This window comes from Periplaneta americana, chromosome 4 (genome assembly GCF_040183065.1).
Source record: "Periplaneta americana isolate PAMFEO1 chromosome 4, P.americana_PAMFEO1_priV1, whole genome shotgun sequence".
Lineage (NCBI taxonomy): Eukaryota > Metazoa > Arthropoda > Insecta > Blattodea > Blattidae > Periplaneta > Periplaneta americana.
Window position 1 is genome coordinate 83,877,261 of NC_091120.1, and position 26,438 is coordinate 83,903,698.

Consider the following 26,438-nt stretch of genomic DNA (forward strand, 5'->3'; position numbering starts at 1 on the left):
GCAGTTTCTTCTCAACCAGTGACCCAGCCAAATCCTTTTCATCTTTCTTATCAGTTTCAGCATCATTCTTTCTTCACTCACTCTTTCCAACACAGCTTCATTTCTTATTCTATCTGTCCACTTCACACATTCCATTCTTCTCCATATCCATATTTCAAATGCTTCTATTTGCTTCTCTTCATTTCGCCATAACGTCCATGTTTCTGCTTCATACAATGCCACACTCCATACAAAGCACTTCACTAGTCTCTTCCTTAGTTGTTTTTCCAGAGGTCCGCAGAAGATGCTCCTTTTTCTTTTAAAAGCCTCCTTTGCCATTGCTATCTTCCTTTTCACTTCCAGGCAGCAGCTCATGTTACTGCTTAAAGTACACTCCAAGTATTTGAAGCTGTCCACTTGCTCTATTGCCTCATTTAGAAATCGCAAGTTTATCTTCTGTATTTTTCTTCCTATGACCATGCTCTTCGTCTTATTTGCATTTATCTTCATCCCATACTGCTCACAGCTGTCATTCAGTTCCAGTAGCATATTCTTTAGTATCATCTCCTCTTGTGCCAACAATACCATAACATCAGCAAATCTTATGCACTTTATTCTTCTTCCTCCTACTATCACTCCTCCCATGTTCTGAAAACAATTCTTCACTAAATTTACCAAGTATATGTTGAACAGGATAGGTGATAAAGGGCATCCTTGACATACTCCTTTCCCTATTTCATTTCCTTCTGACATTTCTTCTCCTATCCTATGACTCGTTTCATATGAAGATAACTGAATAGCCTTGTCTTTTTCCAATCCATGCCAATTTTCTTTAGGATCCCAATCACTTTATTCAATCCACTCTGTCAAAAGCCTTTTCTAGACCCACAAATACTACATACACTTCTTAATTCTATTCTAGGTATCTTTCGCCGATTGTCTGTAGCAGTCCAATTGCATCTCTCTTACCTTTTCCCTTCCTGAAGCCAAACTGCTCTTCTTCCAACAGTTCTTCCATCTTAGAATATAAACGTCAATTCAGTATTTGCAAGAGAATCTTCACTGAGTGTGATATTAGACTGATATTCCTGAACTCGTTACATTTCTTAGTATCTTTCTTCAGTATTGGAATCAACACTTCTCTGTAAAATCTTCAGGCCATTCACCTTTCTCATATATTTCATTGCGTAGTGATAGAATTTGCTTCTTGTCTTCACCCAAGCATTTCACTAATTCAATGGGGATTCCATCAACTCCTGTTGCTTTCCCATTCTTTATTTCCTTAAGTGCTAGTTCAACTTCTTCCCTTAAAATAAAAAATCTTTTTTCGTCTTTTGATATGGCTTCTTCGTCTTCTATAGCTAAGTCATCTGGACGATTCCTTGTCTCATATAACTCTTCTACATATTTCGTCCATCTGTTTAGTATTCCTTGTTTGTCTGTCATTTCATTTCCAATGTCATCCTCTATCAACCACATGGATTTCTTGTTATTATTTGTGAAGTCGAAACACTTTACTTCACGGTACATTAAATCATATTTTTCTTTTCTCTCTAGATCCTCTATTTCTTCACATTTCTCTTTCATCTAGTCTTCATTTGCTTTATCAGTTTCTCTTCTTAATTCCTTGTTTAGTTTCCTGTACTTTCTTCTACTTTCTTCTGTGTTGATGTTCTCCAACATTTTCCCTGTGACCCAAGGTTTCTTAATTCTCACACCTTCTGTGTATCCTACTGTTTCTTCTGCTGTTGTCTGTATACAACTTTTTAAAGGAGTCCAGTATTCATTACTATTCTCAGGTGTGGATTGTAATATAGCGGCTTTCTCTTGGAAATTTGCTTCAAATTTTCTTATTTCCTCTTCGTTCTTCAGTTTTTTCATGTTCAATTTCTTCGTCACCTGTCTTCCTCTTAACTTCTTCTGACGAATATCTACTTCGCCTATCAGCAGGACATGATCTCAGTTAATATCCATTCCTGGTAGTCTTTGCATTTTTTTAAGCAATTTCGGAAACTTTCCTGTACCAGTATATAGTCTATCTCATATCCCCTTTCGTCCCTTGGGCATGTCCATGTATATCTTCTTCGTTTATGTTGTTGGAATAATTGCTCTGTACTATCACTCATTATTGAATTAATATTTTTAATTTTTGTGGCTCGTGAAGTAGTCATAAACATACAAAATGACGTTTGTGCGCTACATCAGTAATATTTCATTACAAAACACTTTCAGTTATATAGATTTTTAGGTGTATTAGGCGTCCTTAAGAAATAATAACCAAATACAATATAATTTCTGATATAGACAGTTCTCATTCATTGACGTCATTTTCTGGCTAGTGCAGTTTTCCAAACCCACACAGCCAGCAGTTCAGTTGTCGCAAGCAGTGTTAAGCTGTCACATGGCACTGTGAAACACTAAAAAGCAAACACAGCATCGCAAAGAGCCGCACCGTGTCTGATTCTGTGTGCACCCAGCGTAAGGAGTACTTCACTTCACAGGTGTGTAATGACACACAGGCTAATTCACAGCCGTTTTGTCTTTCAGGTTATCACACTAGTGAACAGTTGGGGTTATTCTGCATAACAGGGATACACTGAGATGTAAACGAATTTTAAACCTTTCTCCAACCTTATGAGTGGCTAACAGTAGGTATAAACTAGTGCTCATCTACAGCGTTCATAAGTAGTAAAAAATGAGCATGAAGAGAGAGAATATGTGATAGTGCATATGCAGACAAAATAGAAACAAGTTTAATTTCAGGTTCATGTGTCATATCTAAACCTTTCAAAACTTTACTTTTAGCGAGATGAAATCGTTTTATGTTTCAATATTTTCCTTTTAAATCATATAACTACAGTAGAAACATAGTATAGTGATTTTATCATCATTTAATTCGAGAAAAATTCGTTCCGGCACCGGGAATCGAACCCGGGACCTCTCAGCTCTGTGCGCTGAGTGCTCTTTCCAACTGAGCTATGCCAGGATACGATCCACGGTGCCGGCCGAACTCCTCTCGTTGTAATGTTTTACGGCCTTACTACCTGCACTTTAGACAATGTAAGTCATACATGGAGGAGCGCATATTTAAATGACTTTATGGCCATATTCAACCTCAGTTTGTGACAACTGCTAACAGTTAATACATCACATATTCATTATATATGAGGTCTCGCCTACCTCATTCCGGTGCCGGAACGAATTTTTCTCGAATTAAATGATGATAAAACACATTGGCTACTTCATAATAGTCGTGTAATATTCAATGAGGTAGGCGAGTACGATCGTGATTTTTATCCATATTATTTTTTTTAATTATGTTTTATTTAATGATGCTCGCAACTGTTGAGGTTATATCAGCATCATCAATGTGCTGAAATTTTGTCTTGCAGGAGTTCTTTTACATGCCATTAAATCTACTGATATGACATGACTGACATGACACTTAAATCCCATCGGCCTGTCATCTTCTATCATTAATGTCTTTGTACACTAAACATTAAATTACAGAGAAATCTGGGATAATTCTAAAGATATTGTATAATGTAGTTGCACAATATTTAACAAGATAAATAAATTATTTGGAGCTTAGCAATTATGTACTGTTAGGTATGTTCTGTGTAATAGAACTTTTTATTAATGTTAATTCTAATTGCAATTTAATACTGCTATGTCGAGTATTTTATAAGATGCACTGAATTTTTCACGTAGGTGCATTCTCTCATCCGTAATTTTCACTTGAGCAAAAGTGACACCATAAGAAACGTGCAATATGGTTTCCATACTCCAAACAATTCTTTAAGTGTTCGGAATCTGTATGATAAGACTTTCTTGTGTTAAATTCTAACGCACCTTGTTTACATGTTTCGACATATTTATGGGTCATCCTCAGAAATGAGTTCTGAGGATGACCCATAAATAGGTCGAAACATGTAAACAAGGTACGTTAGAATTTAACACAAGAAAGTCTTACCATACAGATTCCGAAGTGATACAGTGTTAAAAGTTGTGTAATCAAGATGTATATATCTTTAAGTGTATTTAAAATTGTTTCAATACGTAAAAGAGAAGTCAAGCTGAAAGAGTGCTTGTTCCAAGAAAATGCTGCAGGAAACACTGTCCATATAATAATAAAATATGTCCTTATAGAAATGACAGATTATATCGCAATCTACTTTGATGAATATTTAATAACTTGATTTCAAATGAGAAGTGACACACATGTACACGCACACACACTCTAATGTCTCCTAATTGTGATAAGGATATTATGTTTTTAAATAACAATATGTAGATAATTCTACATGCAGTATTCAGACATCAAAAGGATACAGACATATGTTACGGCGAAAATTAAATGGGGGATTACTCCAAGATGCTCTCTTCTACGATCACGTGGTTCTGTGGCTGTCCAAAATAGGGCATCTATAGTGTCTTGACCAAATGCTGAGAATAATCGATCTCCTACCTGAAACACGAATTTTAAAACGTAAGCCAATACATACATCCATAATATATATGTAAACATGATTAACTTTTCGAATAATAACAGAAAAAAATCAAATGAAAATATGGCAAACATACAAAAAAATGTGTGAAAAGTTACTGAATCTACATCAATTCTATTATGATACCTAGTTATTTAAATTAATTATCTCAGAATTTTACAGTAATTTTACTAACAACATTAACTGCGGACTGAACGGTACCGAGAAAGCAGATATGTTAGCAAAGAAAGGAACTTATATCAACTTAAAAACAAATTTCAAGTTCCCATATGAATCAATAAAGCGAGTCATAAAAAGAATAAGTTACAGCAAACAGGCAAAACATCAAAATTCAAAATGGAAAGAATCATTCAAAGATCCAAAACTAATTCCTGATCTACCTCGAAAATCTGCCGTGGCCATGTTTAGATTGATTACTGGTCATGATTGCCTCAGTAAACACCTCCATCGTATTGGAGTAAGTTACTGAATTCACCTAAATGCTTACTGTGCACCAGAGAAGAGGACATGGAGATGGAGCACCTGGCTAATTGTGAAACTCTTAGGACATTTGTGGACCTTCCATCAAAATATTGGGAAGCGAGAAGGATGATGACTTCATTGTTAAATCCAGAGCATTAGATATACACACACACTAACAACATTAATCATTTAATTGGGCCTACATACAATTTCATCTGTTAAATCAACTCGAAAAATTCTTAATAACTGCATCAGCTCTTTATGAAAAGGTACTCTAGTCAATCATACAGAGCTATACTGACCTCAAGCATATTGTAAAAGATGTAGAGCTTAATTACAGATTGACTCTTAATCAAATGATACATCATAGATGTATCAATATAAGACATCATCATACTACAGGCAATTAATATGCAGGCCTTCAGTAAGTCACAAATTTCTGCTGGTTTTAAGAAGCTTCTTGACGACGATTTCTGCATCCTATAAAAATTACAAATGAAAAGTTTCACACAAGTCACTGATGGTTGTTCATAGTCGCAAACATCAACAATAACAGTCTTACCCAAAACATTCCATGATCGGTCGACTTATTACTGCCCAAAGTGCCAAGACAAATCTCATTGGTAGAAAGGTGTAAACAAATAGGAAAGAGTCAGCACACTGGAAAATGGATATGAAAAGCTAATGACATTTCTTTTCATAGCAAATGCAATGTAGCCTACGTAAATGAATTTGAAATGCATTGTAACTTGCACAGAAATAAATTTAAATTAATATTAGACTAACCTGAAAAAAACCATATGCCATAAATTTTTCAACCTCTCGCGGAATTTTCATAAAGGAATAAATTTTCTCTCTTCGAGCCGAATATCTCTCTTCATCATGCTCCAGCATATAACCACGGGTCAACTCAACACCAAGAAATTTCAACAGTGATGGATGTTCCATATTTTCTGCTGCTGCGTCATCTTTCATAGACATTAAACAATACACAATAATTGCATTTCACATTACTTAAAAGATTTCCCCATTTAAGCAATTGTGTGCTAAATATTTTGTTGAAGTATGTCAGAAACTTATGTAAAAGAAAAAAAGTATTAATTAAAATCATATAAGTATTAAATTTCTCAATTATATAATAAATTATTATATAAAGTTGTAACCTAACCTCATAATTTTACCTTTGTAGCCCGCATGCATAAAAAACTAACCTTTCCTTCTCTTCATCTCTTCGGTCTCTCGTGTCCCTCTAATGTCATCCCATTTACCTCTAAAGTCTGTACTCCGTAAGACATCTTCCACTTTGTTTTCATTGGCGTAATGAATTTTTGGCGTTGATCTGAAACGTAGTTTCTTTTCTGGTAGTGCTTCTGAAAATTCTTTAGTAGACATTGCGATTGTAATAATGACATCACGCCGCAAAAAGGCGTAGAAACAGTGAGTTAAATTAATACTAGAGGGCAGCAGGTGATTGTCCATAGCCTCTTAAACACAGAAGGTGATGAGACATATTTACACTTGCTTTCGAGAACTATAGTTCTTGTCAGCATGGACGTGTTGCTTTGTGTCAATGCTGAGTAATCCTAAAGTAATAATAAGTCACGATTTATATTAACAGCATATTAACCCAAATACATTATGTAAGCAAGGAATGCATACATTGGATATATTTCTCCATGGTGTGAGCGTAAACTCATGCGTTCCACGCAGTCTTCTATGCGCTGCTATGTAAACATTGCGAAGGGAGGAGTCAACAATATTTGGGTCAGCTGTAACCAATCGTGAATAGGGTTAATGAATATGGAGTTCATGGAATCATTTCCATTGAATGTGGTGAGTTCTTGATTTGCAATAAAGATTTACATTTTCAATATATCACATTGTCAGTATAGGAATTCACAGACAATTAATGAATAGCTAAATAACTTTCGTAAATGTCATTTCAGATCAACAATATAGGCTACTATCACAATTGAAACTTTATAATATTTCGATCATTATAATATTTGTCGTTTTACAGCATTTCATATTGATATTTCAAAATTGCTGAGCGATATTACTACAAATCCAATGGTGTAGACCTACACAGTGATGCCCTCGCTAATTTTATAATCATAAATTTTAGTGCTGCACAGGCATGTTTCCTTGTTCAGGAGTAGAACTCGAGGTTGAATGCGCCCAGGAATCATTTTTTAAACGATAAGAACCATCAGCTAGTGTGACTTCGTAGTCGGAAATATTTATCATGTAGTGAGATAACACTATCTCTGTATATCTGGGTAACTGAAGTTCAAGCTTTCCAGTAGAACTTAATTTTATTTCTATCACATTGCACTGACGTATTTGCATTTCATTCTCAGGCTCATCAATTAGAGAGACGCGCCGAAGCTCACTTGCTGCAGAAACATTTTGACGAATCAATTCAGTGCTATCAAAAGGCGGCCGAAAAGCTGAAGGAAGCAGAACAGAGATCAACTGATGGCATATTTCTACAGTCTGTCAGGTATCAACAAGAGCGGTGTATTCAACTGCAGAAAGTTATAAGGTAATCAAGTATACTGAAAGTTAAATTCAGAACTGTCAACATTTTAACATAATAAATATTAAAATTAGGCTTTTGGGTAATCAGTTGTCCGGATTAGCCTGACGTAACGAGCCCAACGAATAGGCGACATCTCTGGTCTTACCCTGATGATGGAACCTGTATGTAGTTCCGAAACGTTGGAAATGTCAAGTTCAAGGACACGGTGGATTACCCAAAAGCCTATTTCTAATCCCACTCACCATGAAAGCCCAAAAACTCATATATTACATATTAATTTATAGCTCAATTTGATTGATGTTCATTTTCATTGTAGTTTATGCATCGTTCTTGTGCGTCGTGTCATTATGGTTCATAATCTTCATCTCCCTTCAAAAAGAAATTCTGCTGTATATTTTTATATCTTTCCTGAACATGACATAATGTCTTTCACGTATGAAAGGGGATTCTGTGAAATAACTTCATAAATTAATTCATAAGTTGTTACAAAACTACTGGTACATGTTATTCATATATCTGCTTTGTGGTGCGGACTTTTGGGTTTTTTTGTAACTGGTATTATAGAATCATCCATACCAGCTCCATCATAGAAGGAAGGAAAAGGGAACCTATCTGTTGGTCCTGTCCAGTCTTGGAGGATTGGACTTCATAACAGACAAGTTCCCTTTTCTCTGCCTTACCTGATGATGAGGCTGATCAATACGTAGATATGAAATATTGGCTGTATATGCATCTGCCGTAGAGAGAGAGAGAGAGAGAAAAAACTAAAAATCTCGCACCACATTCACCACTGTGAGAGTCTCATATACTTAATAAGCTCTTCATATCTGCCATGCTCTGTCACTAATAGGCCTACAACAGGAATGCTTACTCCACTACATGATAAATTCTTCATTAAAAATGTTTTTTAAAAGGTAAAGTTCCATGAGTAATTGTGAAGCTTTCTTTAAGAAAATATTTTACAGTATAATTGACACAAATCATGTACTATTTTCTAGTATGAAGAAAAACCAATATCTGGTGGACAAAGCCCGACAACAGAAAATGGCTCAGGTTTTGACAAGGTTAGAGCAAACAAGTGATGAGAGAAGCCAAGAAACAAGTAATCTCCAGCGAAAGATTTACAGGTTTGTAGGCTACACTGAAATTGTGATTTATTGAAAACTTCATTTTAGTGAAAGTAAATGAGTAGAGTAAATTTTTGTCCTAATATTTTACTTAATATAGAGCATGTACTCAGCTACTGGTGTAACTCAGTCAACTGAGGTGCTTGCCTCTCGATTCGGAGTTGTGCTTGGGTGCGGGTTCGATTCCTGCTTGAGCTGATTACCTGGTTGGGTTTTTTTCCGAAGTTTTCCCCAATTATAATGTCAAATAATCAATGGCGAATCCTCGACCTCACCTCGCCAAATCTATCTCACTATCATCAATCCCATCGACACTAAATGACCCAGTAGTTGGTACAGCGTCAATAAATAACCAAGTAAAATAAAAAACATGTATTGCAGGTGAAGCATGTACATAATGAATATTCCTGGTGTTAATTTTTACCAAATTAAAAACAGTATTTTAATATGGTGAAGAATTCTCTCCAGCACTGGGACTCAAACCCAGGTTTCCAGCTTTACATGCTGGCGCTTTATTCACTAAGCCACACCGGATTCAAGTTCTGATGTCGGATTGAATCCCCCTCATTTTAAGTTCTACTGGTACCTACTGTGTTCCCCTTTTAATTTTGCAACTTTATTTTCAAACTTTTCCTTCTACTTTTCCAAAACCTGATTCATAAACTGAAATGTATTCCTCTTCTCGATGATGTATATCTTCATATCTAGTTTTAGTGAATAATGATTAATGAATCACGCTTACACCTTTTTTTTTCTCTCTGAGGTCTTGTATTCATTTTAATCATCGATACATTGACAGTCACTATCTTATGATGCTCATCTTCGCACTTTGTACTTCATTTCCTGCTTTATCAGAAATGTCTATGGTTCCACAGCCATAAGCCAGCAGAGCTGTGCAGTCCTAATCGAAATATTGGCCTTTAGATACATCTATCCATAAAGCAGGAAAAGGTGGGGTAAGGAACTGCTAGCCAGTGAATTTTGTTTGGAATCCTCCTTAATCAAGAATAGGGTTTTTTTACTATCCTTCCAAGAAATTTGATCCCTTCTTAAAAATAATGCAATGGCGAGCCTGTAAAACTATGCATCTTTCCTTTTCATCTCTCAAATTGTGAAAGCTGCACTACATTTACTCTCTGTTCGCATACAATAATAATAGTAATACTTCATTTAACTCACACTACACTAATGGAATCTGAGTTCGATCCAGAGCATTCTGAAATTTTTGCATCTATGAAGCAGGTTTTCTCCTCAGCCATTCTCATTCTAATGATGCTTTACTAACGTCTTCATCATCTTCCACAGTAATAGTATGTTGGAGACAAGAAGTGGAAGATTAAACATTACTCTACCTTGGGGACACGTGGTAGCATTCCGGTTAAGGCATAACATTGCTAGCCGGAAGGTCGGGGGTTCAATTCCCGATGGGGTCATGGGTTTTCCCATTGATCTAATCCTTCCAGCCGCACCATGGCCCTGGGGTCTACTCAGCCTTAACAGAAATGAGTACCAGAGACATTTCCTTGGGAGTAAAGGCAGCAGGCATATAGAACTGACATCCCTATTGCCATTACATGCCGACTGTCTGTAAAGGTGGGAGTCTTAACCTCTTGTCACCCTCTGGGCCGATTTGGACTGCCATGGGGTTGACTCTACTTTGCACTATATCTTGTGTTGCAGAACAATGGAAGAACAAGATTCTCTTTTAGAACAACTGGTACGTCGAGGGATAGAGAGCGACGGAGATGAGCTGGAGAGTGTCAAGAGTGAAAACATTGGAGCTTGTGGTGGAGAAGATGCAGTGAAGTTGAATTCGAGTGAGCCAGGTAGATTAGAAGGAAGCAAGTGGCCTAAAGACGATCGAACAGTAATAGAGGAACTACATACACTGAATCAGCAGCTACGAAAATTAGTCTCGCAGTTACTAACGCAGCTAGATGCTTGCTCAAAAGAGGCTGAAATGTTGCGTGAAAGAGTGCGGTTCTTAGAAGGGGAACGCCGTGTGAAGACAGATGACATCGAGGGTAGAAGTTCTGTGCCTGTGGTCAGGAAGAGCAGCCTCCATGTCATCACAGATTCAACAGGTGGCTCTTCCCCATTTGTGTATTCTCCTTGTAGTGAACTGAGTCCAGATGTGCCAACTGACGCGCCCCACATAGTTACACGAGAGTTACCTGTTCTCGCACCCTTAGAGATGCCAAACTTCGATTTTGGACTGTTTGAAAAGAGAGGTTCTACTGATCAATCTCCCATATCCTAGTTCTTCTATGTAATTTTGGAAAGGTTGAACTCTGTAAAGTACAATGTGGCCCTTTGATGCCCAGCATCTTCTCTTGCTTGGGTTGTGCCAATTACTTCGATTGGTTTTATAGTTTTAAAATTATTAACCTTGTATTTGTTTTAACAGACTGAAAATTCAGTTTACAAAGTTAATACTTTGCTCATTTTAATTAATTCAGCAATAAATGAATCGTTTTAAATAATTTGTTGATCCCATTTTCTAAAATTATTTTTATGCAGAGTGTGTAGCTTTAGACAATGTAATTCAGTGGTACTAGAAATCCTCCGAGGATTACTTATAGTTTATAGTTTCCCACTGGCTAAAGTCGCATAGTATTGCACACATTTTTAAATTTTAATTGAAGAAATAAAGAAAATGATAATTTATAGAATTTCGAAACACAGTATCTGTTAATTATGTATAGGGCTGTGACTTCAGTATATTTGTATTAGTTTGAGGTGAATATACGATGCCGGACAGAATGTAGTCGACGTGTTTCAAGTACAGGCAACAGAAGTGAATTTGACACATGCCTAAGCAAGCACATTCAATGTTTTGTATACGATTATTGCGTATTATAAAATCAAGACAATATAATCATTGTATATAAGAGTTAAGATCAGTTTTTCCGCATACAAGGTTATACTATCCAATACTCGGCAGTCATTTTCATTTGAAACTTTGAAAATGAATGTTGTTGTTTATTGTAGCAGGCGAACAACATGCAAGAAAAGTAAGGTACAGAATAGATGTGATAAATAAATTAATGTAACAGTTAAATATAGGGAAAGCAAAATTGTACGTCATATACCTTTTCGGCATTCTAAAACTGTAATGCAAAACTCTAAATATTAAAAAAAACATCTTTTCAGACTTATGTTTTACCACATTTGTGGCAATTTAAGTATGATTTCTCAACCTCACCAGCATTTTAGACCTTTCCGATATTAACCCTTATATACAAAAATTGTATTGTCTTGATTTTATAACACACAATAATCGTATACAAAACACGGAACGTACTTGCTTAGGCATGTGTCAAATTCCCTTCCGCTGCCTGTACTTGAAATGCCGACTACATTCTGTCCGGCGTCGTATGTTCACCTCAAACTAATACAAATATACCGATGTCACGGCCCTAATTATGTAGTACCACTGCTTTAACAGACTGATCTAGATATATTAGCAATTCTGTATTAATTACGCAAGTATTCAATGTGAATTTGGATGTTAAAGAATCGTAAAGCATCTGAAAGGAAACGGAAATAATTCTTGATTGTTCTTTATTTTTTAATTGTTGACACGAAGAAAAAGTTACAATTACTTGTTAAAATTAATAGCTTGCAAATAGAAGAAACTAATATTTAAATTTTTCCTAAGACCCTTAACCTTAAATGCCTTGGTAAATTGTTATGAGCAATAAATTTGCTTCACTCTTATTACGATCTTGCAGTTTTAATATTTACTGTTTTAATAATGAAGCAAAGGTTTGTTTCTGCAACAGTTTGCAATCATCATGAGCATGCATACATCGACATTACTGTTCATGCAGCAATAACTTGAAACTCTATTTGCTGATTGAAGTCAGGGATTCTTGCAGCATATCAAACTGTCACCAAATCATTTCCTTACTGTCAGAAAAATTTGCAGATCAGTGTCAGATCATATTAACACATGCACATTAAAATAGTTGTACTTTACCTTTATCCACTGGACTGGCACAGATGTACTTTTTGCATTAATATTTTATGTTTCCATGCTTATTTATTTGGTTATTAAAATATACTGTGAAATTTAATTACATCTTCTATATACGAGATTTGTAAATTATTTTATGATACATGAGTGTTTGTGCAGGTATCATACGCAATAGTTGAGGTTGAAACAGTTTTCAAACAGTTATCAAATCATCACAAACTCGCTGCAGAAACAAACGTATAAAGATTGGAATTTACCATCACAATTTAAAAATAAAGTGACATGACCAGATAAAATGTTTCTAATGTTACAGTTTCATGAAGTCTGCTTATAAAATATTGTTGATGTAACTCAATTAATTGTAGTAAGGCTTTTTAGCTACAGCAGTATAGTTTCACGTAAATATAAAGAAATTGTTATTCTTTTCTTTGATTTAAAATAAGGTAACTGTCTTAAAAAATTGCATTAATATTTCATACTGATGATGATACTCTTTTAATAGATAATAGATAAAACAATTTAGAAAAGAACTGTTGACTATATTGACGAATTTTCTTCAAAACAGCATGCTAAAATTAACTGAAAAATCATAGGTTTAAACACATGTAAAAATACAAAATCTGAAAATTAGTAAATCTATATGCATTAATGTATGTTACTTAATAACAAAAAAATACTAATAATGAAGAGATTTATAAATCAGTTTGTTCCCACCTTGACCTAAGCAAATGAAACGAGCTGGAAAATAAAAGAAAAAGCACATGGAAACCTTGAGATCAGTTACATGCAGTAATGTACAAAACAAAGTTAAATAAGTCCAAATCAGTAGTCTGAGGGTAAAACTGCTGTGAAAGTATAGAGATAAAATTGTCAAAATCACTAAACAATACTGAAAGAAAAGAAACTTATTCGTTAGAGCTCACTAAGGCAGCTGGATAGTTCAGTTGGTAGAGCAACTGGCTATGGATTGCAAGGGGTCTGAGTTGTGGCGGGTTTTTCTCATTGCCAAAACTTCCAGAAGGTCCTAGTTCACTCAGCCTCCTGTCAAATTAAGTACCGGTACCTACTGGATCTTTCCAAAGGGTAAAAGGTGACAAGAGCGTAGTGACCACACTATATACCTTTTTCTAGTGTCGAGGTAATGAAAGTCTGGTCCTTTACCTCTATGTCCCCAACGTGCCTTCATGGTCTTAAAGGGGATAGCTTAGAGAATGGAGTTTATCTTAATGAAATTTTAGTAAAAAACGTTATCTGAAGGAACATGATATATTCTATTAATAATACGATTTTATTAAAATTTGATATTTCTGTGTTCAAAAGTTTGTATTATTTGTTTATTTTTTAAATGTACATGACAAATACAATGATTTTTCAGAATAAGATGTGTGGAGATAAATAAAACGACACATGGATGATATACAACATAAGGTTTCAGGAGAAAATTACAGATCAAATACAAAAACTTTGATTATGCAGATGACAGAATGATTTGGGGAGAAAACAAAAGGAAATTAGAATCAAGATTAGAAAACTGAGATAAAGTGATCACAGAATATGGATTAAAGATAAATGAGAATAAAAAAGTAGTAATGGAAATATAAAGAAACACACCCAATAACTAAAATTCATTTACATGGGAAATATTTAGAAGAGGGGAAAGTTTTAATTATTTAGGAAGTGAAGTAAAATGAATAAAGATGGGAGAATGGAACGTGAAATTAGTAAAATAATATTATACTAGTTTTAAATGTTATCATCTAGTATGAAGTCTGTTAAGGAATAAAGATATACCTGCAAACTGCAATAAAATTATAACTATGGTCCTGGAACACAACTATGGCCCATTCAAATTTTGTACTCCATAACATAGTACCTCGTTTATCTGTACTGTAGTTTGAAGTCAAGTCACTGCAGCTGTCTACGAACGGTCTATGTTACTTCTACGATGTTCTTTGAATAGTTGTATTGTGGGCCATAGTTATGGGAAATGACGGTATGTCATATTTTAAACCAGTTTTGACATTATGCTCCGGAAACATGGACAGTGACAAAAAAAGATCAAAGCAGAATTCAGGCAACAGAGATGACATTTCTTCACAGCATAAGACAGAAAACAAGAAGGGATAAAACTGCAAGATAAACTGGATGGTAACAGAATTAGGTGATTTGAACATATGAGGATGAAAGATTACCAAAGAAGACACTGACATTAAAAGTTGGTGAGAGGTCTCCTCTCAGAAGAGGAAAGTCATGGATGGAAGTAATGAACGAGAATATGTAGAATGATCAAGAAAATTGGCTCATATCCCACACTTGACCCTCATAATCAGAGACACAAGAACAGATGCTGATGAGTTTGGATTAAAATGATATTTTAGGTTATTGAAGTAAGAGAACATCTGTGACATAATTCGAAATTTTGCATCCAAATATTTCTTACCATATCCTCACTGGTTGTTACAGGTTCACAAAAATGTACTGATATATATATATATATATTCTTTGCAAGACAGTAATTTTTAACGATAGGTCTATATTTTGCAACAGTTGGTCTCAAGGAATAATGAGGAATTCAATTTCGATCATGTAGAAAGTGATTCTATTTTTAATTTCTTGCATTTTCAGAAAGTTTACTGTTTAAAAAAAGGAGAGTAAAATTCAAGAACCTTAAAACAAATATACAAGAATTATCACTTGTGCTTGCATGTAAATGTTTGAACTACTTAGTAAAGATTAAATTATAATAACAGACTTATTACCACAGCTGAAAAATTTGAAGTACAAATATTATTATAATTTTAGGACTCTTTATGTGTGAGAACACATATTTATACATGTATGAACCAGCATCAAATACAATTTCATATCAGATCGGAAATGCTTTACTCTCAACAAAAGAAATGTTTCTCAACAGCAGATACATTTTCTTTATTGGTATTAAATTCTTAGTGAGATAGTTAATGAGTCATGAAGTAATCAGTTTGCTTTCAATACACGGTTTTACCTTTGTTACACTTTAGTCGAATACATTAAAGAGTGCACTGTGTGGTCAGTAATTTTTATGGTATAGGTTTGATGCATTATATTACTCATATGATTATGCTTGCCATAGTGTTTTTAACACTGCATAATACTATACTGTGATTGTATACAATTTTTTTAAGTGTTAATAGTCAGAATTCTAATTCGGGAGTTTATGATTTTTAAATAATCTCCAATAACTGCCTCCATTACTTTTCACTGTTCACTTTTCATGTAATATTTTTGTTGCAATTATTTAATACTTTATCAGAAAATTATGAACTATATAATGAGCCATGTTTTAACATTAACCTCAAACTCGAAATCAAACATATTTATCATGAGAATAATTCAGTTTTGTAATTCTAACAAAGTCGCAAGAAAATTATGCAGTACCGGTAGAGGAAATATTTCAATCCACGTGCTATTGACATTCATTGTTCAGCGATTACAATCGAGTACTGAAGTCTTTTCTCATTTACAAGTACTAGTAAAAACATTTCCTGTCTTAAATTAAAGTGCAAAAGTCTTTGTTTTGTCTGCTAAGAGTCTAAAAAATTACATGTGAAAGTTTCTCTAATTACCATGTAATAGGCTTTACATAGTATTATTTATTTGGAATAAGCTATAAAATGAATGTTGCTATAATAGACACGAAATTTTCTCATAATGCTTGCACTCACAGAAGGCATAAGGGACTTTCATTGCTCACTATACAATATTAGGTCGATTAGCTCTTGGTTAAAAAATTGAATGTTTGCACTCAATGTAGCTTTTATATAAGATATTTTTTCGTCTCATAGCACCAAATAATAATATTCCATTTTCTAGGTGATCTGCATTTTGACAATAACACTGTTTCAATATTTATGTTCAGATGTATTATAATAATTATTTTAATTTTTATCTTATTACTAGGACTAGGATTTTCTAGCACTGAAAGATAATTGTAATAAATGGTAGAGTTTAATGTTTAAATTCAGAATTTGACATGCAAGTCATATTAACATATGAAAAATTAATTAGGCAGTCAAACTGTGATGCATGGACTAGATTCCAAGTCCAGATTAAAAACACAAGCTGAATTTATACAAGAAGTGATCAAATTAGAAAACAATTCTTTGGTCGGTGAGAAAAGGCACATAAGTCAAAAAAGTCGATTTTTCTCTTGTACCTAATCACTAGACATCGGATTTTTAGGCACTAAAAATTGCAGTTTTAGGCGCCTAAAATAAGCTCAAAATTTGTAAAATTAGGCTCTATTTTAATGAAAATAGGCATTTTAGGCACATCAAGTTATCATACTTATTTCTTTCACTGAAATTTTTAGTTATACACTAAAATACGCACAAAAAGTATGTTTAAACATTAAAAAAGAATACTATATTATATTTATAAACAGAGCTGCACAAATTTAATATATTGAAACTAATGAAATAATGATTATTGATATCAAGATTACTCATTTTAAGTTATTCAAATTCAGTTCCATGCTCAGACTTTATTATAATTATCTGCACAGTACACCACCAGAATTTCTTCTAAATTCTCCACAGTTAACCTTTGCCTTTTGTCACTGAGAATCATTCTGAAAGCAGAAAAACTTCTTTCAACCGAAACTGATGTGAGAGGCGCAAATTTTAAATTAGGTACAATAGAAACATCAATACTTACTGGAACATTTACACTTTCCCCCGATATCACTCTTGTTACTTTTTCCAACAATGAAAATCCTACATTCTTATTTAATACGTTGTCCCACTTATTTTTAACTTTTTTCCCAGTTTCGCCCAAAGCAGAATGTATTTCACTTGAGCTTCCTTTACTATTGCTATTTGGCTACAAAGAGATTGTTTTTCACGTTCTAATTGTTCAATGCTTGCAGGTATGAAAGAAAAGTTTGATGTTATGTAGGCAATATCGTTTTCCACTCGTGAGTCATTCAGACAATCTTTCACTGCTTTCACACACGCTGCACTATCAGTTTCAGGTAATTTATCAATAACTGTGACCACTTCTTTAAAATACTTAGAATAATACACCACTGACTGAATCCAGGTTCCCCATCGTGTAACAACCGGCTGAGGTGGGAGTGGGATATCTGGAAAGTTCTCTCTGAATATTGAAATCCTGGATGGGGCTTTACAAAAACATTTTTTTTTTTGTGTTAGAAATAAACGAATTGACAAGAGGAAATTCATTCCGGATTGTTTTAGAAACCCTGTGAAGGCCATGTGCTAGACAGGTTACATGTGTGAGGTTAGGATAAAATGTTTTAAGAAGTGGAGCTGCAGCAACCATGTATGAGGCAGCATCAGTACAAAACAACAGAACTTTAGAATCGTCTATATTACCTGAGTATAAAGACTGTAGGCCTTTATTTACAAAATAAGCAATGGCTTGGCTATTCACTTTCGAAAGTTCCTTAACACATATGAGGTGTGGAATCGAAGGTCCATCAGGACTAAGTTTTCCTACTACCATATTTGCTATATACCTATTCATAGGATCTGAGGTTCCATCCACAGAGACCCATATGTAAGAATCACCTATATCCTCCCGAATGGAAGCTAAAGTTTCATTGTATATTCTGTCTAAGTAATTTTTTCTTAGGGTCGACTCAGATGGGATATTTTGTTTGCAGTATTTTTGTAAAAACTGTCTTAAAACCGGATTTTCAATTGCATTCCAGGGAATGTTAGCAGCAACAAACGCTCTGGTTAAATCAGCATAGAAATTGCTGCTGAGATTGGATGAAGTAGGCTGTGTTAGTAAAGTTTGTTGCAGTTGATTTTTCTGCTGAGCTTTAGCCTTATGAACCGCTCCTTGCACATGCTGCTTTAGGTGGCACTTCTTTTCTTGCGAAATCTAAAAATTTAAAGTAAACTGAATTAAAATAAAATTCTAATTGTTGTATTGCCGTATTTCTATCACAAAATTAGTGGGTTCGAACAATAAAAATTTTAATGACCTGCAAATACTTTAACTATCGGAATTTAAAAGGTTAAAGTGTAGTGGTCTTAAAAAGAATTATACCTCAGGATAGCTCAGTCAATGTATAAATATTATAGGCCTACTCATTAAAATTAATAGAATTTATATATTTCAACTATTGTTACATACCTGTTTGCTACAAATCTTGCAGAATATTATTTTTCCATCATAAGTGAATTCTGAATATTCTGTTAGCCGTTGCCGGATCAATGTAGATTTTGCACTTACATTTTTCGGCATTATCGCGTTAAACTTCACAGGAAAACGTCCTACCGCTCAAAACTTCTCAACACAAATAAGGTGAGGGAAAGAGCAACTGTTAACGAGCATTCAAATGAACCGTTGTTATTGAGATTCAATTGGACAAAAATACAAAGTTCCACTTATTGTTGCATTTCCTGGTAGTGTTAACACTAGGAGGGCCATTCTTTTAAATATTTTGTAACGGTTTACCCTACTAATTCGCAGTTTTACAACTTTTCATAAATATTTCAAAAACACTCTTTCTCCAAAAATTGTGATTTTATGACACTCTGAAGGGCAGTACAGCTAATCAGTTTCAGACCGAAAACAGTCTTTTTATAGTATAGTAAGTTATATATCTGAATCGGAAGCAGCACATGTTGTGATTGTTGCCTGCTTCAAAACTAAGGTTGGTTCTTTGTCGGCATTTATGCCTCCAAACATGTTAAATTCGGTGAAATCTATTGCGAGTGTCGTGAGATTCAAAACATTTTGTTTCCTTTATCAATGGTTTCATGGCCGGTGTGAAGCAAACTTTCCACTTTTTAAATGCCTTAAATTTCGCAGTGAATGCATGTATAAATTATAAAACGTAAGAGTAAAATGCGAAACTTTACAGTGAGTTAGGCATTTTTAGGCGAATATTAACAAATTAGGCTCTAATAACCGTTTTAGGGCATTTTAGGGCACTATAAAACTCTTTGAATACCTTTCAATTTCCATGAAACACAAATATTAATAATTATTTTTACTTTTCTCCTAAAGAAACAAAATAGGCATTTGCCCTAGAATCCGATGTCTGCTAATCACATAAGTCAAGTATTTTTTTCTAATTTTTTTAATAAAATTTCTTGTATGTTAAATTGAAAAGAGTCTTACTTTAACCAATATACATGAATTTCATTATTATACTTATATTCAGTTAAGAGTAAATTAAAAAAAGTCTCTCCTGAAAAATTCATTTTTTTTACTTATGTGCCTTTTCCCGCCGATTAGATACTGGTATTCCAAAATATAAAGAGAATCTGCCACACAGTATTAATCTAATTGATATTATTTTGACCACTTACGATCCCTTCTGAAGCAAAACCTCTTACAATAGAAACAATTACAGTAATACAAATTATCCATCAACTGAATGAACTCAAATGGACTAATGGTTCAGCATAGGTGGAACTTGTCAGTTCTTCTCTTCTTACAAAAAAGTAGGCGAAACATACAAATTTTGATGGTGAAATTGAAGCAATGTTTACATCTCTACAAAAGATATGTAGTGGCAACACTCCAAAAAAAAAATTGTAATATCTGATTCTAACGCTGTGATTCAAGCAATAGCATCTATCACATGTCCAAAATTAAGGAAATTCATACATGATAAAACAAATTCAAAATTTGGGTAAAAACATAACTTTACAATAGATTCCAGCACATTGTGGCGTAAATGAAAATATGAGAGCTGAAATTTTAGCAAAAAATAAATAAATAAATAAATAAAAAATGTTCATCAAATAGCACATAAGTTTTCATGAGCCTATAAAACGAATCATTTAAAAATAAAATCGCCTGTAATTATAATTTTAAATTAATCCGTGAAAATGATAATACTAGTTGGAGGAAGATACTCAAGGATCCTAGATTGAACCTGAAGTACCTCGTACATCAGATGTAGCCATGTTTAGGTTGATCACTGGACATGATTGTTTAAACAAACACGGCTGGAATAACAATCACACCAAACTGTGTCCTATGCCATCAGGAAGTAGATGGATATCTATCACATAGAAATCTTTGAAGTACTTAAGACACATCATGATCAATATATTGGGAAGCAAGAAAAAGAATTACTTTGTTGTTAAATCGAGAACATTAGATAGATACATACATATTTACATTCATCATATACTATGACAGACTGTGCCTCGGTACTCGACGAGTAATAAAGTGTAGGAATATACAATAGTTAGGAAGAACATAACATGAAAAGCGTCTCAGGTAAAACCATATCCAGGTGAAACATTAAGTATGCATCAAAGTATGTTGAAAAGATATTTATTGTAACATGATAACAGACTACACTATAAATTGTACAATACTAAAGTCTCGAAAAGGAAAAACTTAATGTTCAATACCATGCTAACATAAAATATCATGAACTAATCATAAAATAATTGAATGGGAATCAGAATTTCAACGATGTTACATTGATGAAGCTGCAGAAACGTTCAAGGAAGAAATGTGTGAAGCTTTAATTGGTAATTATTTCGCTCAAAAAATTTCAGAATAGCAAATTTCGTGATTTCTTAGAGAATGGCATTAAAAAGATAATCGATATTACGAAAACTTCATGTTAGCCATTGTTTGATAAAACAATTACAGAACCTACAATGGATCTGAAATATAGAAAACCTGCGAGTTTCAGCAGATGAGTCAACCGATTCTGTAGGAAGTCATGAAACCTAGCATATCATATTTTCTAATATATTAGTCTCTGGAAGTTGTTAATTATTGAACAATTATAGTCCCGTCACTCTAATTTCTGGCAGCCAGTCGCGTTGCAGGTCGGCTACATTTAAACGTGTGCGTCTTGTGATTCGCTGATTCATTTCTTAAGGCTCGATAAATACTTAATATAATCGCCCGCCATTTTAGCTCTTTCGTTGGCGTTCGCAGAAAGCACACGAAGACGTTATTTGCCACTCAATTATTTGCTGAATTACATTGCATTTGATTTATTATCATAGGAGCTACGACATGATAATGTTTAACTGTGTGGCAAGTAGATTCCTCGTATGGTAGCTCGGCAACGTAAGAACAAAAATGTCGAACGATACTACCTACCTAGACTTTATAGAGCCTTCACTTTCTAAGATGTAAGCAAAGAGGCGGAGTCACGCCGGAAATAACAGCGTCGGGACTATAGTGAGTTTTTTTTTTTTTATAAATCAATAAAATATTGTACTGGCAATATATATCCAACATGAAAATGTATTCTATCCGTCAAAAATGGAGCATCTTGAAGACAAAGTACTTGAGAAATCTATATAAATATATGGCATAGTCTATGTAACCTGCCTTGTGAATGCCATATAATTGCAGAAGGAATAAGAGCACATTACAGATTTTGACAAACTAATTGCAATTCATGTTAAAAGACTTTTGAAAGATCTCGCTCGTGTAGATACATTCTAAAAGTGTCCAGATATTCCCCTATTGCCAGTACCTGTTCGTTTCATACTCTATGGGGATGCTGGTTGGAATCCTGCACTTACTATTTCAGGAATTTTACAAAATAAAGAAATTATCAGTTCTTTTCATGATAATGATACAGCTACAATAAAAATTTCGAAATCCATCTTCAATGAAGAATGTATTAAGAAACAAGTAGAATATTTTGGATCTAATTTTGATTTTCTACTGCTTCCACTTTAGCTCTGGAAAAGTCTGACTCCAAATTAATTCGGCAAATATCTGTGATGAGGGAAATTGTAAATAAGATTAAGAATGGTTATCACGGTACAGGGGAAATAGTGTGCCAGAAAACGGAACAAGTTTATGTAAAAATCATAGATATAATGCTCTCTGTAAAATTTCTGACAGGATAGATAGCATGACATAAAATCAAGAGATATTGCTTATTTCAATTTATGCTCCTCTCACATTTGATAATTTTCAGAAGATATTTGTTATTTACTACAAAGCAAAACACTAGATTAGTATAAAACAGTAGTCGACAAGTTCAGTTTATCTTATATCAAATTATATAACTAAATACTTTATTACACAGACGAATACCTCTGATTGAGGTTCTCTTACCAGGCAGTACATCTCACTTGACGTTATGTGTCGGAGAAAGAACAATTGTTTGTATGCCTCTGAAATCTGATTATATGTAGCTGTAATATGTAGCTAATCAGTGATGGAGGGAGAAAGGAACTGGCCACCCTACCCTATTATCTCCTGGCCTAGTTGTCTCATAAGTGGTGCCATGTTGGTATCACTTGTGAGTTCAGACCTGTCTTCAGATAGTTGACTGGACGGTGTGACTTCTGGTGTTCCAAATAAGTACTTTAATATGATTTTTAATTACTTGTTTGCTTAAACAACAAGTCTAAGCCCCCTCACCACGTCAAGGTGAGTACCCACAAAAGAAGTAAATTAAAATCATCAGTACCAGTTGCAGAAGACAGCTCTGCAGTATATATTGATTACACCTTAACTCTGGCTACTAGCAACAGGTATCTATAATAAACACAGATCAAAATACTCTCATTTCTCATGAAAAACAAGAACTGAAAAGATTACAATGGACTATAGTGGACCTTATGTTGTCAGTAAACAGCTGGATACATTAAGAAGATTGATTGAGACAGTTGACTAAACACAGAGGAAAGTAAATACAAAACTTAATAACATAGTGTCATAGATACAGATTGCAGATTGGTATTATGCTCTAGATTGAATTTCTCTTGGTTTGCCGGTACTTTATCTTCAACATACCCTTGTATGTGGAGTGTTACTCTTCGTGATACCTTGTAGTAATATTATACAAATTTCCATTACTTCTTTTCAGTGCTCGAAAATCCTAGCCCCATTTATCATATATGCATTGCAAATATTGAACAAAATAAATCAATAAAGAACTTATGTTCTATGATTACATACAATATATAAGTGCTGCAAATTGAATCTTATTATATAAACAAGATATACTAGTAATTCCCTTTTAAGGAACTGATCACCCTATCCCATTATCCCCTGGCTTTGTTGTCTCATGATATGCCTTATTGGTGTCACTTATGAAGTTCCAATCAATCCTTGCACTGTTGACTAAACATACATACTGGAATTTCTTCATATTTTTTTTTATGTCAGGTCTGAAGGCTTGTCTTTTCCTGTACCAGTAGTATCATAAAATGGCTGCCAATTTTCTCTAATTTAAGGGCCTCCTATGTGTTCTTCCATACACTTTGCTGTGTCTTACAATTCAAATTTATCGTCAGTCTTTCATTTTGTCTTTCTTTAATCCTTGTCTTCACTTTCTCGACTACCTCAAAATATCTTGACGATAAAAAAGTATTTTATTTTATATCAGCACTTCTTTATAGGAATTTAGACACAATACTCCGAAGTTGCAGTAATTGTTGGATGGAATAAACCTTAAAAAAATTGGTACATTAAGACAAAAGCAGCCATACTTGAACTTACTATAAGACCAACTTGGAGAATATTGAAGGCATTAAACTCCAATTGTTTTCTGTTGGTGTGTACTGAAAAGGCTAATTATTCACAGCTACCAAATATTTTAAGTAGTAGTATTAATTTTTATTGTGGTTACAAATATTAAAATTTATTTTCATTTTCCTTCCCATGACTAATTTTTATCTTACAAGTTTAGAGGCAGCCAATTGTTCTCAACCTATGCAGGATTTTGATACTTTCATTGTGATTTAAGTTAAGAATTCACAATATCACTCGTTTGTTATTACTAAAAATTTATGCCAGATTTCATTGTAAATGGTTGAAGTCTTCCAAAGAAATCTACAAATAATTTTTGTAACACATTTTACATGTACACTTTGTTGATTATATTTGCAATTGAAAATAAAGAAACGGCTCTATGTCCCTTAACAAGACAATGTTTTAATTTACATGCAGAATATTACAATATGCCCATACTAAATTACAATAAAAATGTAACTGCTTTGAGAATTCAGTACCAATATTGTAATTTAAAATAGTTATATCATATAAGTACCTATGTTCTTTCTAGACATTACTAGATATGAACAGCTTCTTTATTTAAAAAAGAAAAACATTAAAAGAGATTTAAACTATAACTTTTCATCTCCTCCACCCCTTTTTCTGCTAAAAAATTTTGTATAAATTTACCTTACAAAATATATTATATACTACATTTTTCAAAGCATATAAATCCCAGAATTTTCTCCCAGCCTACTACTGTAGAAGTTCTACACAGTTAAATATTATAATATACTGTAGTACTGGAAATAAAACGTATTATTCAGTAATTTTCTCATTCATATAACCTTTTGTAAGTTCACAAGATTGTTTCACCAATCTCTAAATAATGGGCCTTTTAATCTGTTCTCACCACAATGTTCATTGGCCATGAATAGCAAGACCCAATTGACTGTATTGGTCAGCATGTGATCACTGCTTTAGACAACAGACTGCAAACACAGTACAAATTATACTAAGTTCTTCTGGAGGAAGGCAAAAATCTCCACTTTTCTCATTTGGAGAAAATCTGAGACCACTGAATTGGTAACCTCATATGGCATCACTTGAATCTCAGAAATCGTCATCAAAAATACTCCTCTAATATCATAATGTTACTAAGTTAAACGAATACGAAATATGTTTTGCATTTAAAATCTAATCACCTGTATGTGATGGTATAAGGAAGATTATTTCAATAAAATTAAGTGGAAAATTATCAGGTTATACTTATTGTGGAAACTTAGGTTGAGAACATTTGGGGAAGGAGCTGTGTTCAGAATGAAACTGCTTGGGCCTGTTTGTTCCTGCAATAAGCCCAGTATTATACAGGCCTCAAGGATTGTGTAAGAGGAATATAGTACTTGTACATTTATATTTTACCATTGTATGTTTTGTTACATGAACTTCAAAGGAATAAAACTTTTAATGGATTTTATATTTTTCTTCTACTTTCATTATTAATACCAAGGAAAAAGGAAACATATTTCACTTTTTAGTGTCAAGACCATACAGAAATAATTTGTTGTAAATTTTTTATAAGAGATTTTAACGTAAATATACATATTTAAAAATTGTCAATCTGAATATGTACAACAGTAGCACCATAAAATGAGGCAACTTTGTGACAATGTTTAAGGTTTTTAGGCATATGAGATGCAGTTTGGTTTAAAACCTTCTTTGCTTCATTTATTTGAAGTCTAACATCCTGTTTTCACATGTAAAACAAGTAATCAATTTAATCTTATGCAGAAGACATAATCATAATTATAATTTGTCACAATTTTACCCCATGGTCTGAGACAACTTTCATTTATTCATAGTGTTCCGCTCAAGGGCAGGTCTTTCACTGCAAACTCAGCTTTCTCCAGTCTTTCCTATTTTCTGCCTTCCTTTTAGTCTCCAAATGTGATCCATATATCTTAATGTCGTCTATTATTTTATATTCTCTTCTGCCCCGAACTCTTCTCCCATTCACCATTCATTCCAGTGCTTTCTTCAGTAGGCAGTTTCTTCTCAGCCAGTGACCCAGCCAATTCCTTTTTCTCTTTCTGATCAGTTTCAGCATTTTATGTCTGGAATTTTTTACTGTGGAAAGACTCATCATACCATGTTTGCAGTTCTTAAGAAAGGTAAATATGGTAGCTTTCCGTTGCTTTCTGTACACCACTCTCTCTTTCGCATCTTAAAAGATCCCAGGTGGCCCCAGCATGGAGGTAAAGAGAGTGGATTTGACTAATCAGGCCCTGATTAAGGGTTAAATATCAGTTCTATCAGGGTTTTTGACTCTATCAGAGATTGGGAAATCCCAATTAGCCTTTGCTCCCCTGAGATAACTTTGTGAC

General features: G+C 33.9%; 2 protein-coding genes and 1 non-coding gene across 3 annotated transcripts in view; 1 reads left to right on the plus strand and 2 right to left on the minus strand.

Moving 5' to 3' along the window:
• Positions 1 to 6,428, minus strand: part of LOC138697993 (protein TAPT1 homolog) — a 33,647-nt gene extending 27,219 nt beyond the window's left edge. The window contains exons 1-5 of the mRNA XM_069823634.1: positions 6,161 to 6,428; positions 5,736 to 5,917; positions 5,512 to 5,609; positions 5,252 to 5,429; positions 4,312 to 4,447 (exon numbers count right to left, since the gene is read on the minus strand). Coding sequence (XP_069679735.1) covers positions 4,312 to 4,447; positions 5,252 to 5,429; positions 5,512 to 5,609; positions 5,736 to 5,917; positions 6,161 to 6,428 — 862 coding nt within the window. The remainder of the gene's footprint in view (positions 1 to 4,311; positions 4,448 to 5,251; positions 5,430 to 5,511; positions 5,610 to 5,735; positions 5,918 to 6,160) is intronic.
• On the minus strand, positions 2,890 to 2,966 carry TRNAC-ACA (transfer RNA cysteine (anticodon ACA)). Its single transcript has one exon. It is a non-coding gene; the product is annotated as a tRNA-Cys (tRNA).
• An 85-nt stretch (positions 6,429 to 6,513) lies between the features above and the next one.
• On the plus strand, positions 6,514 to 25,533 carry LOC138697994 (nuclear receptor-binding factor 2-like). The gene is made up of 4 exons (XM_069823636.1): positions 6,514 to 6,782; positions 7,310 to 7,494; positions 8,490 to 8,618; positions 10,299 to 25,533. The coding sequence occupies exons 1-4, from the start codon at positions 6,744 to 6,746 to the stop codon at positions 10,876 to 10,878; spliced, it is 933 nt and encodes a 310-aa protein (XP_069679737.1). The 5' UTR covers positions 6,514 to 6,743; the 3' UTR covers positions 10,879 to 25,533.
• The last annotated feature ends 905 nt before the right edge of the window (positions 25,534 to 26,438 follow it).

Bases quoted from the DNA above. Each gene is read 5' to 3' on its own strand.
- LOC138697994 (XM_069823636.1), top strand. From the start codon at position 6,744: ATGAATATGGAGTTCATGGAATCATTTCCATTGAATGTG. The intron at 6,783-7,309 runs GTGAGTTCTTGA...TTTCATTCTCAG, and splicing joins AATCATTTCCATTGAATGTG to GCTCATCAATTAGAGAGACG. The intron at 7,495-8,489 runs GTAATCAAGTAT...ACTATTTTCTAG, and splicing joins CAACTGCAGAAAGTTATAAG to TATGAAGAAAAACCAATATC.